The sequence below is a fragment of the Leptodactylus fuscus genome, chromosome 8 (genome assembly GCF_031893055.1).
Source record: "Leptodactylus fuscus isolate aLepFus1 chromosome 8, aLepFus1.hap2, whole genome shotgun sequence".
Classification (NCBI taxonomy): Eukaryota; Metazoa; Chordata; class Amphibia; order Anura; family Leptodactylidae; genus Leptodactylus; species Leptodactylus fuscus.
Window position 1 is genome coordinate 44,880,185 of NC_134272.1, and position 16,776 is coordinate 44,896,960.

Consider the following 16,776-nt stretch of genomic DNA (forward strand, 5'->3'; position numbering starts at 1 on the left):
ACACATGCAAGCAAAGGCCTTGTTCACACTAACTGATGAAACTACTGACCGAAAATGGATGCACAATACACATATTTTTTTTCAGTTTGTTCCATTTTAGTTAACTGTCTCTATTCTGTATTGTTCATTTTCCATTCATATTTATTGCATTTTCTGTTTAAAAGTTAAAGGGGTTTCCCGGGCAAAAAATGTTTGTTTTTTTTTTTTTTTTTTTTTTTTTAAATGTGTCTGTTTTTTATTAATTATGTTATTTAGAAAGTAGGAGGGGGAGTGTGTTTAGATTAGTGTAGGGATTTCAAGTTATCCTGGACAACCCCTTTAACTATTTCTGCAATGGTGCCAGAGCTGATTAAGTGTTAATTCATACGCAAATAATGGGACATTGCTTTTCCCCTAAATCTAGAGCTGAGACTTAGTCTGGGGACACTTATACATGCCCACAAAGTATTATTTCCCTCACTTGCATATGAATAAAATGGGGCTCCAAAGCTGAATAACAGAGGCATATTTGGAAACTGTACAATCCTGTCTACAAGGTTCTGGAATTAGTTTTCTAACCAATTTACTACTGTATGGGCATGTGACCACAAACAACAGAACATGCCTTTTAAAATGAAACCCATTGACGTTTATGCGCTGAACATGGCCCTCATGTACATCCAAAAAAACACCATTCGCAAAAAGAAAACCTGGCGAATATAAGTAAACACATGTTGGCTTTGTTGACACACATGTATTTGTGATTCTCATGTTGTGAATAGGAGCAGGAGGACATGAATGATGCCCGATCCCTCACAGTGAGCACCTCTGAACCCCAATGACTAATAGCGCTGACTGCTGGGCATTTATACAGGAATCTGCAATGACAACCTCTAAGGCAGATGTGAACAGGAGGCAATGGTTCTCCCCTGAAAAAATGCAATTTGTAGAGAAGTGTGAATGAGCCCAAACGCTGCTCCAGTGAGTGATAGTGGGAAGACTCATTAATAGGTCTAATAAGATCTCCTTAGTAAATGACTGGTGATAGATGGCTGCTTGTGGATGTTGTTAACCCCTTGTGCTCGGCCTGATGGAGGATGAATAAGGCTGAGGCTAGGAGCAGTGCACTATGTAGTATCTGGATATTGCTGCTCTCTCCGCCCATCCCTCTGCTCTGCCGTCTCTCCCCCTCCCTGCTGTCTCTCTGTGCTGCTCCTCCATCCTCGGCTCTCTCCTCTCACTCAGCCGTCTGGAATTGTTGTGCTTGCACTTACTGGGATGCTGCTCCAGCCGGGGATCCCGTCATGCTAAGTCCCTGCTCCTCCATTCACATCTGGGAGTCTCTGTCTCTATAGACATGGTGGTGGCAGAATCTCACAGACCGTGCTGGACACTTTGTGACTGCCTCTGCTCGCTGCTCTTACCTTCCCTACTACTCATCATAGCCCGGCCGGGGAAACTTGCAGCTTTTCCTACCTCCTTAAGTGACTGCCAAACCCCTACAGGCTGGAACTGTTCTGGTAAGACACTGCCTTGCTTAGCACTTGTCAATGTATATAGAAAGGAAGGCTTTGCTTGCAGAGGTCAGGGTACAGCTGGCATCACCATTGGCATCACCATTGGGATCACCATTGGGATCATTAGGATTTTCTTAATGACATGTGTGACATGAAGGGAATGACTGGCAGTCTGGACGATACAGTATACAGTCAGTATATAGCTACTTGATATTGTAGAGTTCAGCATGCCATTGATTGAGTTCCTATAGTTATTGCTGCTGCAGTATTATTATAAAGCTGGCACTGGATGTTTATAGGAGTCTTGGCAGCTTAGATACATACATAAAATAAACCCTACCAGTTATGCCATATAATCTCAAAGTTTACAATTGCTTGTTGGCAGCCTGGCATTATATGTAATGTGCTTGGCCCATATTTTACTGGATCTTTGTTATATTACATTATAGTGATGTGTAGTGAACGGATAGATAAGTAGATAAAGAACAGATACAAGATCAATTTGTAGATAGATCTCTAGGAGGGTAGAAGTCATGAGATGTATATTGAGAAGCATTAGGATTATTCAGCTCCATGCTAAAGTTTTATTCTTTAAATGTAATAATAATAGCAATAAACTCTTATCTATGATCTGTAATTTACATTGGCCAGTCTTTAGCAGTTTCACGTCACTTTAATGGCATATAATGAAGGCATGTGAATTATTGGCATTTCATAGGCCAATATCTATTCACAACAAGAGACAGCCTGCAAACAACACAAAGACTAGTTAGTCATAAATCACATCTTAGCCCGACTGCCGAAGTCTTAAGTCATGTCAAACTGCAGCTTCCCATGCCCATAATCCTAGTGCTCTGCTGGGATATTATTGGGACTTTTGTGTCTTTGTTATTATAGTCCTAGCTATACAAATATATAAACCATGCAAATGTAACTCTATTAGAAGAAAAAAATATATTAAAAAATAGAAAAAAAAATTATCTATGTGACAAAACCTGAAATCAGGTTATAATGTTATTGGGGAACGCTTAATTTCTCATGAGTCAGGGTTATTGAATAGAAAGAGTTAATCATCCTTGAGACTGAATAATGATGGAATAATATAGCCCCATCTCCACTCCCCCCTCTATAGGGACAAAAGGTCAAATTTAGGACAAAATACCAAATAAAGCTTTGTCCCATCAATTTAGCGGTAATAACCTTATCTGGGTTGCAGCATCAGGTCATGACTGGTGTTGTATTGACTGCCAAGTTGTGAAATATACTAATTAAATAAGGAAGGATGAGCCATGGAGTTACTGCACTTGTAAATCATCTTTGTGGCTGAAGCCTATTTAATAAGATAATTGGGTGATCATGGCTTTTTTTAGGCTTTTAGGACCCTGCCAGAAACATTACCCTCTTACTGGCTTTGTCAATAAGAAGCCACTGATGTCTATATTGAATTAATAGTATCATTTAGGAGAGCAGTGGGAGATTTGTTCTGGATTATTAGCTTTGTAATATATATCTAAAGTGCGTTCCATAAGGGCTGTTATCTTGTGTCGCTTATTGTATAGGCTCTACATGGCTGCACCCTATGTATGCAGTCTTTTCTTATATTATATTAGGTTAGACGAACGCATCCCTCTAGCCAGAAAGGGCAGCGCAGCTACTGTATAAATATGTTAAGGACTCCGAGCTATTGTCCTGCTGACTCTTCTTTCATTTTTAATATGATGATGTGGTTTCAAACAGAGGAATGTAATGAAAGAATCAATACAGCGAAATCTTAATGGATCTGAAGTCTAATGTATATGTTCTGTTTAATATTGTAGCTTTCTGTAGAGTTGATTGATCAGGTTGCAGACAAGCTGAACTCTGATATTTCTGAAGACCCCCTCCCCCACCCCCAGTGTCTCAGTATAGCCAATCCAAGTCAGTACAAATAATGTGACACCTTTATTTCTTCACATAGAGGCATTTAGCGGTGATCAGCCTTCACTCAGTCACACAAAAAACAATGCTTGTTTATTATCTCTTCACTTTGTTAGAAAGTGCCACGTTCATCATTGCCTGGATCCATTCCAAAGATTGATTTCGCACTATGCACCAAAATATATTCTTTCTCCATCCAGGATGAATGCATATTGTGTGCATATTACATGTAGCAATTCAATCAGCCATTCTGAGAATAGAACTATAGCGCCTAATAAAAGACAAGATGAATCAACTATTTCAATAAATCATTTTCTAATAAACTCAATCTGTATTTCCACTTTTCCAAACTGAATTTCTTTTTTTCCTTTGCATTCGAGGTTTTGATGACAGAGAAAATGATCTTTTTCTATGTGACACCAATACCTGTAAATTTGATGGGGAGTGTTTAAGAATTGGAGACAGTGTGACTTGCGATTGTCAGTTCAAGGTAAGGAGCTTGGGATCTCATTTTTCACATTGACTAATGTGGGCATAAAAAGGGAATCCACTTTCACAGTCCTTTTCCAAGCTATTTGTTTTTCTACAGGCTGTAGAGCTGAAAGCAGAAATGGCACCAGGGGAAAAATTGCCAAAGTAAACAAGTTGTGTCAAAATATAAAGGCTTTTCAGGGAAAATATTGACAATCTTGTGATCCCTACCTGGAATGAGCCCTGTGAGATACAGATGGAAACAAAGAAGGTCTAGATTTTCCTCTTGTGGCCTTTGTCTCTGCAGCTGTATGTGTCATGCTATGGCTATAACTTTTTATAGTGTTGTGCATATTTTCAGTACTGAGCATATCGGTCACCAGTGCAATCTCTATGTTAGAAATATTAGGAGTATTTCTTCAAAAGGGGGTATGTCAGTAGTTTTGACCCCTGAAGCCCCCAGCACAGCACTATAAAGAGAATGGGCTCAGCAGTACAAACATACTTAGGATGATGGTCAAGCAGGTTCATTTTAGAAAAATCCATGTCTTAATGCCATCGGGGCCATGTTCACAAGTTCCCAAGAGGTGACCCCTTCTTGAGGCTGTCTGTACCGAATACTGATTCCATCTTAGTGTCCAATCTAGAGCCTGCCAATGCCACTTTAAGCAGGGGGAGGGGTGGGGTAGCATTCAATGTAGAGAGTCTGGAGCACTGTTCATACAGGGGTTCTTTCAGGACACCTATGGTCGAGGCACCAGGGGTAAAAAAAAAAAAAAAAACATAATATTTTTTTTTAGTTCTGCAACCTGTATGACTATCACACCAGGTATAATTCCTCTGCTCTCCCTGTCCTCTTTTGGTGCTAATAACAAGTTTGAGAGGTCGAAACCGCTGACAGACTCCCTTTAACTTATGCAAAGGAATTGGACAAGAGATGACAACTTTATAACACTTTACATCATCTATGGGAAAATATAGTTGAAAATAAACTATTGCTTTTCATTTACTCAAACTCTTGATCCTTTCTGAGATAATTTGTCCACCATATCTGAGATAAATAAGTTGCCCCAATGCATTGGCCATTGACCTTACTGACAAAAAAAACAGAAGAGTGATGATGCTACATACAGTAACCAAATATATAATAATTTGCAGGGGAACTGAACTTTATTTTGCATTTGTTGTCGTGATTAGTTTGCTGCAAATATGTGCGATATATATAAATTATTTATATGTGAGAACACTGTTGTGCAATATGATTGTGATCTCCTAAAGTAACACATGGTTGAGTTTCTACTATTGTGCGTTTTGTGTGTCAAAGTCCTAAATGTATTCATGCTACAAATAAGAAAGTAGCCGCTGCCTTTCATGCTTTAGCATTAAGAAGTTTTATAAAACAGGATTTATATGCACTTACTGTGTAGGTCTTTACCAAGGGGATTTGTAGTTCTTTGGTACTGTAAATCTGTAGTGTTTGGAGCGATGGGAATGTAAGGTTATTAGAATCAAATGAGATCAAGAATTGCTCACAATTGCAAATTCAATCAAATAATCAAAATGGGTCATTGTAACATTGTAAATCTACTTTTACTTTCCTCCATATTCTCCTCTGCAGTACTACTGGTGGTGTATCTGATGTATTAGCGGCATCGGGGCTGGGGGCTGTGCATTGTCTGTGTACCAATGTGTTCTTGGTATAGGATTGTTATATAGGCTAGCTATGTAATTCTGTAAATGTAGCAGAAAGAAAGTCATGGTGATATAGTGATAATATTAGGGACAGTAGTAGTCAATGGTAAAGTAATGACATTACTGTTAAAAGCTGCCATATTTATGTTACAATGCTGGTTAATAGCTGCACAGACAAAAGCAGACCAATGTGTAGTGTCTGGTACAGCTTACACACATACACTGACATATATATATATATATATATATATATATATATATATATATACACACACACACACACACACACACACACACACACAAACACTTTCTGCTCTGCATTGCCTTTAAGGGCATATGATAGATTACTACATTACTAACCTATGTAAATGAAAATAATAGTAAACTGAGAACCTACTTGTTACACTTCTAATAATTTTATAATTCTTATCCTTTCATAATTCAATAGCTACGAAATTCTGCACTAATAGACAGCATGTAGGCTTTTTTAAAAAAAAAAAAAAAAAAAAGATTTCCACATATGTGTCTAGAAATGTATGCCCTGTCCTGGGGAATGTCACTGTTTCACTTTAAGAAAATGACATACATAGGGTAGACCTTCAAGCTGCTCTCTGCATATTATTATTATTATTATTATTATTATTATTTACTCAGCTTTCTACTTTCTGCTTATAGGCAAGCTCTGTCCCTACCAGGGACATAAGGCCTTAACCCAATACTTTTCTAAGGATGAGTATGGTGCCCATAAGGACAATCTTCTATGCTTCTCGGCCATTAGGACGGTCTGAAAGCTCTCAGTTTTTTTTTTTTTGTTTGTTTTTTTTTCTGCAATTTTGAACAATTCTGGCTGTGGTTTTCCACATTTTCCTATTTCAATCTCAAGATCTTTGTACTTCATGAGACATCTGCTTCATTCAGTATCTGAGTCTACAAAATCTCCATGCAAGCAATGTATTCCGTTTTTTATCATAGAGGGCAATGCCAGGATGATTTATAGGTATGGTTTGTTTACACTGCCACGTCATACATGACAGATGTTTCTCCTATATTAATACAAGTATTAGGCACATTCTCCTAACAGTTATCAGGCACTTGGCCACCATTTCTTTGCAGATTGGCCAGCGCAGATAGTTGGCTATTTGGTGAGGTCTATTCATAGATTGGAGCTAGCATGGTGTAGCCAACAACAACATGGCTGGTGCTCTCCTCAGCCTAGCTAAAGGTTTACTGTCAAATTGCTGTTTCTATATGTTCTTTTGGAGGTATCTGGTGTTGAGTTCCTGATCCTGGGCAGATGAGCCAAGCAAGACTAGCTTCTGTGTTATTATAGTAGTAGAAGTAGTAGTAATAGTAGTAGTAGTAGTATCAAATATTAATGTTGTATGTAGAAAATGAAATAATATATAAATACCTTATTTTATTATGCATATTACTGGTATATTACAGAACATGTCCAGTCTGCTGAATTAACAGTTGTTACATTGTTGACTTTTTTTTTTTTATTGCAGTTATACTAGATTGTGGTACACAATGTCTCAGGGGCCTATGTGACATAGCAGAATGTTACTTCTTAGCTGCCATCATCTACTTATGTGCCATCAGGTTTTAAGACACCTTACCCTTTGCTTTCACATTTCCAAACTCAATAGCATTGTGGATGTTAACCTCAGGCTTTGTACTGACTGTGTTTTTTTTTTCTTTATCTACTTTCCCTGAAGAATATTTGCAACTCTGGTTTATCATTCACTGCAGCAAACACAAAAAAATATCATCATCATTTTTATGAGAAAAATCTTCAGCTTTATACGACTAGAGATCTGATACATTATTCTGGAGGACACATGAAATCTCTGCTTTCTCTGTTTCATGAAGGATGTCCATATTTAACTATAAAATATGGGGATGCATGTATATAAAAATGGGTATCATGAACTTATACTGAAGCAATTGTATGAAGCCCTTTACCTGAACGGGATTCTGCATATAGTGCATTAAAATTCTGATCATCTGGACTAAGATTCTCCAGATACTTGGACTAGTTCTGTTATTGACCGGATGTTTTCCTCCACTGAACTGATGTACTTCAACATACGGGACCTTAACTCTATTCACTATGTGAAGATTCTTATATACAATAGAGTTTTGCACAATGTTTAGCATCTGAAGACATGAAGTCATGACTGATATCAGTAGCAAGGAATTGTATATGTAACTTGTGCCTTTATCTATTCTTTGCAAAGAACGTGTATACAGTAGCTTTGGTTGTGATATCTGTGTAATATGTTACAGCAATTTTACTAGATTTAGAAAATATATATTCACCAGGAAATGATCTGTTGATATTATTACATAAAAATTAGTTTGGAAGGACATATTATACCAAACAAATTAGGACAGGGTGTACATGGAGTGACTGAAATTCTAAAGCATTGGATGTCTATTTAAAGAAATTCTCCGGCCACTGTGGAAAATTATATTATGTGGGGTCCCTGGGAAGTATTGTACTGGGTAGGAGCCACTAGGTTGCATTATACTTTGTAGAGGCCACTGGACTGCATTAATAGTTGTGGGACCACTGCGGAGCGTTATACCATGTGGGGGCCACTAAGGGAGCATGGGGATAGTGAACTTACTGTGGATGATGTTTAAAAATGAATTTCGATATGCACTGGGTGGGGGGCAGTTGAGTGGGATAGGGTTGGATATAGGATGTTGCAGCTTTGAGCGTTCATATATACAGTTCAGTTATAAGTGCATCAGGAAGTTTTCATACTGTGAAACTAATGTATTTAGAATGTTTCACCTGTAAAAAAAATATATAAAAACGACTCTAAAAACTACCATTTTTTAAATTTTTGGTATATATTACTTGGTAGTGGAACCCTGAGGAATAACTTTTTTTCCCCTGAGTTGCCCCATGTCTAAAAAGCTTGGAAACAAATCATGAGGTCAAAAAAGTTTAGATGGAGACATGATCCTTTTTTGCGCAGATTCACTTTATTAGGCTGGACTCACGTAATATATATAATTCCATATTGTACAGACTGTAATATGACAGACGTAATTGTGCAGATGTAATATGTACATATTGTACAGACTGTTTTACAGCCACAAAACCTGTCTCGACTGCAAGTCTAGTGACTTGTTCTTACAGCCCTAAGATGAATTTCTTCAGAGCCATATGCCCATGTCTGTGTGACTGATCCATTTTGTAAGCATATGTAATAAACCATAGCCACTGATGGACCTGTAATGTACATTTGGGCATCCAGTTTTACATTTTTATTTCCAATATACTGCACACTTATTGTCTCCTAAAAACATTGCTTTGAGGTAAGAATATGGTGCCTCACACAAGTATCAGATGGTGGCATATAGAGTGCCACTGGCCAATGGCGCAGACCTGTAGGGACCATGTACGCAGCTTTACGGGGTCCAGGCATATGTACATAGAGTCTTATAGGACTTGTATCATGAAGATATCCCATGTCCACATGTAGTAGACATTATAGAGATCTGTCCCTATTTGGGTTTCCAACCTTTGAGCCTGATCAGGGAGTTAACCAATAAAAATAGATACCATTCTGACGGACCCATGTTCTAGTATTACATGGGTGGTCAATCATGTGAATTCCTGCCATATAACACTACATTTCTAGTACAGAGGATGCTGCAGGGAACATTCAGCATCCCCTGTCTACCGCCATTGTAATTCACTACAAACTGATATCTTATTGAGTGTTCCTAGTTAATGTCAGTTCAGTAACCTAAAAACTGCACGACCATTAACACAAAACATTGAATAAACAAGCAGCTTGTAAGGAATTACAGCAGCACAGGCTTCACTTTTGATCACAAGATGCTTGTATGTTAGCTGTACCATGTGATTGTATCTTTATATAATCCCCGACATTGATAATAAAGTGCTCAGTGTTAGATCACAGCATTCTGCTACTCCCCCTTTAAAGGGGCTTTATCATTGGGAAAAGTCATTTATAGCTAAGCACAAACTTGCATAACCTTTAGGGTGCATTCACACGGAGTATTTTGGCTTGTAATCTGGCATGTAGACGCCGCGTGAGCTTTTGCGGCCCGTATATGCTCCCATTGATTTCAATGGGAGCGTGGATCGTATACGCGGTGCTATTTTGCGGCCGCAAAAATCACGGCCGCAAAGTAGCGTCGCGTATACGATCCACGCTCCCATTGAAATAAATGGGAGCGTGAACGGCCCGCAAAAGCTCACGCGGCGTCTACGTGCCACATCACGCGGCACATTACCCCATGTGAACTCACCCTTAGAAAGGCTATTTCACACATACCTTTTGTATGTAAATCGCCTCAGTAGTTTTTGAATGAGCCTATTTTTATTCATATGCTAATTAGCAGACACGGCGTAAGCGCATAAGAAAAAAGTCACCGAGCCTTAACACCCAAACTAGGCTCAATCCTTAAAGGGTTAAATTTGCAGAAAAAAAGAAAAATGTAGGTTCTTATGTGGGTTCATTTATGTAATATACAACCACTTTATTCAGTGTTTTTCATGTTTCTGTTAGTATTAAACACAGATAATGTCCATATTATCGAGATTCTCTAACCGTCTGCCTCTGTTGTATTAAGGCATATGGCTGCAATTAATCCAGACATGGGAGATTTTTCTCAGACGTACTGTGCTTTAGTTTAGCATAGAGCTGCTGCATCATCTACTGCCTTTGTACTCTTAGAAGTTTTACTCTAGAGAGTTTGGATTTAGCATAAAATTAAGTAAACAATATAATGGGATCTTTTGCTACTTCTGTGATGTTTTTAGTATGTCTTTTAAAGTATAACATTAAAGGAAATCTGTCACAGAGCCCAGCATATCAACCCAGATAGAGAGTGTTTTTCCCCTTGTGAATTGGTGCCTCAGTTGATAAGATATTGCAGATTTATTTTGTTGATATGCAAATAAGTTCCTTAGCCCAACAAGGGTGTTGCCGTTTACCACTTTGAAACATTGGCAATACTCTTGTTGCTCCAAAGAGGTAATTTGCATATTGACAAAAAATGTGATATGGTAAAAGTGCCATTTGTTTCAGGTGACCCTAACCTATATATCTGCAGGGTTGGGTTGATATTTTGGGTCATGGGGACAGACTACCTTTAATCATGATGAGTATAATAGGTGCCAAGTCCCAAGAGTTCCTAGCACAAATTCTTCTGAGGGTTGATTTACATATTGGTTTTTCTATACAAAAATAAATGCAAAATTGTAAAATATAAAATCTTTATGTGGGAAAAAAAACATGTATTTTTTTTTAAAAGATGCATTTGTTTGCAATAATGCATGTGTTTCTGCTTACAGTTTAGTGTAAAAAAGCAACATATAAAGTAAACCTTATAGGGTTTGTCTGAGGAGTATTATAAGACAGTGCTCGGCCCCTTGGGTTGCTCTCCGCATCTCACAGGTAATTTATTGCCTGGGTTTAGGGACTGTCTTTACTCTCTTGAGCAAGCCCTCATAGCACAGGTAAGTAATTCATTAATGGAACTACACGGTGTTTTGTTAATCACATAATCCTTGTATCCTGTCCATGTTTGATCTATGTTACACATGAAAAATGGATCTATTTTTTTATTACTTCATTTATTTGCTAGTTTTTTCAGTACCTCTGGGTCTGTGAACAGCGGACTGCACTCAGATGGTGCCCATGTACTGTACGTAATATTCAGGGACCCATAGACGACAATGGTGCTCTGTGCTTTAAATGGAAATAGAAAGGACTGGACATATGTACATAAAGGCAGACTTGTGAATAAGCCAGGAGAATGGATGTTAATGATGTAGAATAAGTAAGTAGACCCTTTTATTTATAGGAGCGACACATTTCATCATTGGATCAATGCTTTCTTCAGGCTTAGTATACAGATAATTAGACTCCTAGGATCATATGGTCCATAGGTGTACATAGGTGTACATAGCTGTACTGGTCCTGTGAGATCACGCACAGATGCGCAACTTGTTACAGTATAGCGATAAGGACTTTAAGGTAGATTTATTATCTATTTACGCCACTTATTTGATATATAAAAGTTACAAACTATGGGTTTGGAGAAATCATTGCCAGTATTCAAAAAGGGGGATGTGTCAGAAGCCTGACAGATTTATCTCTACATCACTTTTCTAACATAAATAATGCCAGAGATCTTCGCCAGCCACGGAGTTTCATAGGTTTCAAAGTTTGCACATGGCCCAATGGAGGATGTGCCTGATATATGAGAAGTGTCATAAATCAGCCGATTCCTCTGTCGGTGCAGGAGATATGAAGACTTAGGACTCTTGAACATGATTGAGTCCCGTCTGTGGAAAACGGTGTGTGGGCCATAGTGCCTGTACAGAACTCGGCCATGTGCATCAGATTCACTGCATCATAGTCAGTTATCATACAGTGAGCTCCCTCATGGCCCAATCGCTACTGTAATGAACTGATAACGTTATGTCAGATTATTACTATAGTGATTCGGCCATTTGGGAGCTCATTGCTTGATAACTGACTATCATTCAGTGACTCCTATTCACACGGCTGAGTTCAGTCTAGCTACAACGTCCCACACACAGACAGGACTCGATCGTGTGCAAAGGCCCTAAATCCCCCCTTAGTTTTGTAAAGAGCTATGCATCTAGTTGTCCATTACTGGAAGTAAATAGTGAAGCTTTCTATTCAGTAGGCAGAGATATTTGCAGGTCACGTGATATTAATGCAACATTTACTTAAAAATTGAATCTGACTTATCTGTGTTACTGGTTTAATATGATTTACATTAGCGACAGACACTTTAATAGTGTTATTCCCTAGAATTTTACAAATGGCTTTGCTTACTTATATAGCGCCATTCTATTCTGCAGCTCATTCTGGTTTGCATGGGAAGTCTCTAGCACAGATGTGAACTTAGCCTTACAGACATTTATTTACATTCACTGTCCCATATAGGGTATACAGTCTACATTCCCTATCAGTATGTCTTTTGAGTGTGGGTGGAAACCATAGTACCTGGAGGAAACACATTTAGACACAGGGAAAACATACAAATTGCTTGCAGATGTTGTCCTTGGTTAGGTTTGAATGGTGCTATGGTGCTGACCACTGAGCCACCTTTGAATTCTTAACCAAACTGGAGATCAGTCAGGTGTGGTTAACATATCGGTGTATTGCTTTCTTTGACTTTAGTAGTCACTGTATAAATATGTATGCAGTGTATATATGTATGCTTTGTATGTATTTATGTATGTATCCAGTGTATGTATGTATGAGTGTATGTATGTAAGCAGTGTATGCATTGTGGTGTATGTATGTATGATGGGATTGTGACCTGTTGTTCTGTACATATCAAGTCTCAGATTACTATTTTTAATTCTCCTCCATTTCTGTTCAGGTAAGGGGCAGCAATTCACCCCCAGTCAATAGTCATATATAGACACAAACAGTATAGTAGTGGCATATTACCGTATATACTCGAGTATAAGCCAACCCGAATATAAGCCGAGGCCCCTATTTTACCACAAAAAAGCTGGGAAAACTTATTGACTCAAGTATAAGCCTAGGGGGGAAATGCAGCAGCTACTGGAAAATTTAAAAAATTAAAATGTCAGGAGTTTTTTGGGTGCAGTAGTTGCTGGGTGCTGGGAAAGGGAGGGGGAGTTTTGGTTGTCTGTCTGCCCCTTCCCTGAGCTTGAGGACTGTTTTTTCTTCCCCCACTTGGAATCTGCAGTGCTCCAATTAACCCCTTCCCGACGGAACAGGAGCACTTTCAGACACAGGGATACCTAATGTGTGTGTGTTTCACAGTAATGTTCTACTTTTGTACGTATTCTAGGGAAAGGAGTGATTTTGAACTTTTATTTTTTTATTTTTTAAAATCTTTTTTTCTTTTTTTTTTGCACTATTTTATGGGAGATTTTATACATTAATATTGTGGCTGGTCATAGCGTGTGCTGACTCGAGTATAAGCCAAGGGGGGCTTTTTCAGCACAAAAACTGGACTGAAAAATTCAGCTTAATACTCAAGTATATATGGTACTTTGTGATAATTTATCACAAAAGCCATGTTGTGTTGAGAAAAACACCATCTTGTGACATATACATATCTGGACTTGTCCAGCCACAAGGATAGGTAAGGGAAGACATCTGTGAGTTTACTTTGTTTTCGAATGTATTTGCTTTCTCCGTGCCATAAGTCAGGGCAATTCTTTTTTTAGAACCATTGTTTTGCAGACTAAAGGCCGCGATACAAGATATCTTGCAATAATCTCCATATTCTCAAAGTTACAATGCATGAATTTCAGGAAATTAGTATCATTCATGGAGTTTAATGGGGTAGTTAATTAATCATTGATGTCAAGAGATTTTCATCTGGACAGGAAGAGATTGCTGGAAATACAGTATTTCTTACCCATTTCTTGAGGACAATTAATTTCATATGATAAATCACATTCAATGATTCCTCTGAAGAGATTATATGCATGAAATTTAATCGTATGAGAAATCATTCCAACATTTATGAGAACCTTATGATAAAGGGCTGCTTTGAAAATATACTCTTCAGGGCAGTAATGAAATGTATCCTGCTCCTAACAAGATCAGTTTTCAGCACCATGTTATCAGGATCATACAGTCTCAGATATTATGCATACCTGTGAGTTGGCCGGTATCAAAGTACATTGAAATTCCTTTAATCTGGTTTCTGATAATTTAGAAATTATGATAATCTAACACTTGTTTGTAGCACAGAACTGCATGATACTATCAAATATCATGATACCGGAACCAGAAGAACCAATTAGGAAATTCTGTGATTATAATCAAAGTGATAGGTTGTCTTTTGTATCTTTTTTATGCTGCTTCATCACAGATAGCCGCTTTATTTTCTGAGCAGCGACATTGATCAGCTGACTGCTGCAATTCCTTCGAAAGAGACAACTGATTTTGCCTGGGGAAATTGGCAAATGGGTTGTTAAGATGAGACAATACTTTTAGAGTAAGTTCAGAAGGGACATATAAAAAGATTTTCAGTTGCAAAACTAGCAGCAATAATAAAATGTACCAAATGGTGCAAACTTTATAGCACCATTATAGAAGGTTCTCTTCTTATTGTACATTGCATTGCAAGAGGCAAAAATCACAGTGAAAACCATCAACATAAGTTGACATGCTGTGGTTAGAAAAAAAATTTTCATAGCTCACGGACAATATTTGTTATAACTCTGTGTTGTGCCGTTCCTCTATATAAGTAAATTGACAGCCGAAAGTTACTGGTCCTCTTGTCAATAGTTTTTCTTCTTAGGCCTGGTTCACACCTGCATTTAGTATTCCATTCGGGGAATTCACTTGGAGACTACCTGAATGGAATACCGAACTCATTGTCAAGCGGTGAGCAATGAATGCACACAGACCACATAGACTATAATGGGGCCCGTGTGTTTTCCACGCAGTGTACGCATGAGTCATGCAAAGAGTAAAGTGACACGCCCCATAACCAGGGAATAGGTAACACTCATTTTTCAATTGTTATTTTATGGAGAATACAAGAATTTATTACCACTTTTATATAGGGAATGCCTAGAGGTCCTCTTTAAAGTCAAGTCATCCTAAAGCCTCCATCATATACAATACATTGGTATCATATATTCAAATTTTCTATGTCCTTATTATAAGGATCATATGCAATTTTAGACATAGAGACAAATCAAAATTTGCTCAGTTGTACTATATAATAGCCCAATACTCTCCCCTTAAAAAAAATCATAAATTGATAAACATTCTATTAACTTTGATTTTTAAAACATTTACATTATTCTACAAAAGTGTGAACAGAATATTTAGAATTCACATAATATCAATATAATATAATATAAGTCACTATCTATTTGTCTGAAAGCTTCAAAAAATTCCGCATTACTGTGGATTCCCATCCCCCTAGCAAAATATTCAGCATTTATAATATTTCACTTATTAACACAATTGTGAATTATGCGGTCGAAAAATCTTACAGACATTTGATTTTTATGTGTTTTAGGATTGCTGCTCTGTTCTTCCTCAACAATTTTTCATTGCAGTTTACCTTTGATCACTACTTTTTTTCCTAGCGCCGGATCACTTTGCAGCAAAGTCAGCTCTGTGCCTTTAATCATGTGATATTTTGAGCTCTGCTGTTACTGCAAAGCTTAAGGTCCAACACTAGCCTTCAGGGAGTAAGCGGAAAAAGATAATGAGAACATAATAATATTGCAGCCCTAGGAATATGAGTGTACAGTTACATTAAAATATATTGAATTTAATACATTTGTTAATACTCTATGTAATGAAATAAATACATACATATATTTATATATACAATAGATACAGAGTTTGGCTATTTGCTATTTTTCTTTCATTAAAGTAAATATTTTATAATAAAAAATAATTACATTACGGAAGTCTTTGTGTTTGCTATGCTACTTTGAATAGTGATAAGATTTTATGTATATTGCTAGTCCACTTTTATTTAATAAATTTAATGTATTTAAGTGGATTAGTGTCAAATTCTAATAGATTATCCTGCAAGAGGTAAAGGAAATAGATGCTTGTTAGGATAAGACACCAATGGATGACCAGTAAGGTTCTACCCTTGGAGACCTGATTAGTCAAACTTTTGGGAACCCAACTGATCCATTGTTTTTTCCCTATACATTGGTTCCTTAGCCACTAGCTGTTTAAAGGGATTCTACCATTAAAAACCTTTTATCTGTGGATAACACGTCGGAATAGCCTTTAGAAAGGCTATTCGTCTCTTACCTTTAGATGGGATCTCCGCCGGGCTGTTCCTTAGAAATACTGTTTTTTACTGGTATGAAAATTAGTTCTCTGGCAGCGATGGGGGCGGGCTGAAAATGCTGAAAATGCAATAAGGGCGTCCCCACTGCTGCTCGAGAACAGGATCCTGCGCCGCCTCTATCTTCTGCCTTCTTTCTTCGGCTCCATCACTTCTGTCGGCTCTGACACTAGCAGAGCCGACTGCGCATGCGCGCAATTGCAGCCTCGGAATTATGGCCGTGCATGCGCAGTCGGCTCTACTAGTGTCAGAGCCGACAGAGGTGACGCTGCCGAAGAAAGACGAAGAAAGAAGGGGAGGATCCAGCAGAAGATAGAGGCGGCGCAGGATCCTGTTCTCGAGCAGCAGTGGG

The 16,776-nt window shown here is 38.0% G+C and overlaps 1 protein-coding gene across 1 annotated transcript in view; it reads left to right on the forward strand.

Annotated features, from left to right (window-relative positions):
• Window positions 1-1,192: 1,192 nt before the first annotated feature.
• TMEFF2 (transmembrane protein with EGF like and two follistatin like domains 2) overlaps window positions 1,193-16,776 on the forward strand; it is a 482,652-nt gene continuing 467,068 nt past the window's right edge. Inside the window, exons 1-2 of the mRNA XM_075285434.1 lie at window positions 1,193-1,499; window positions 3,794-3,903. Of these exons, the coding sequence (XP_075141535.1) occupies window positions 1,337-1,499; window positions 3,794-3,903 (273 nt within the window). The 5' untranslated portion in view covers window positions 1,193-1,336. The remainder of the gene's footprint in view (window positions 1,500-3,793; window positions 3,904-16,776) is intronic.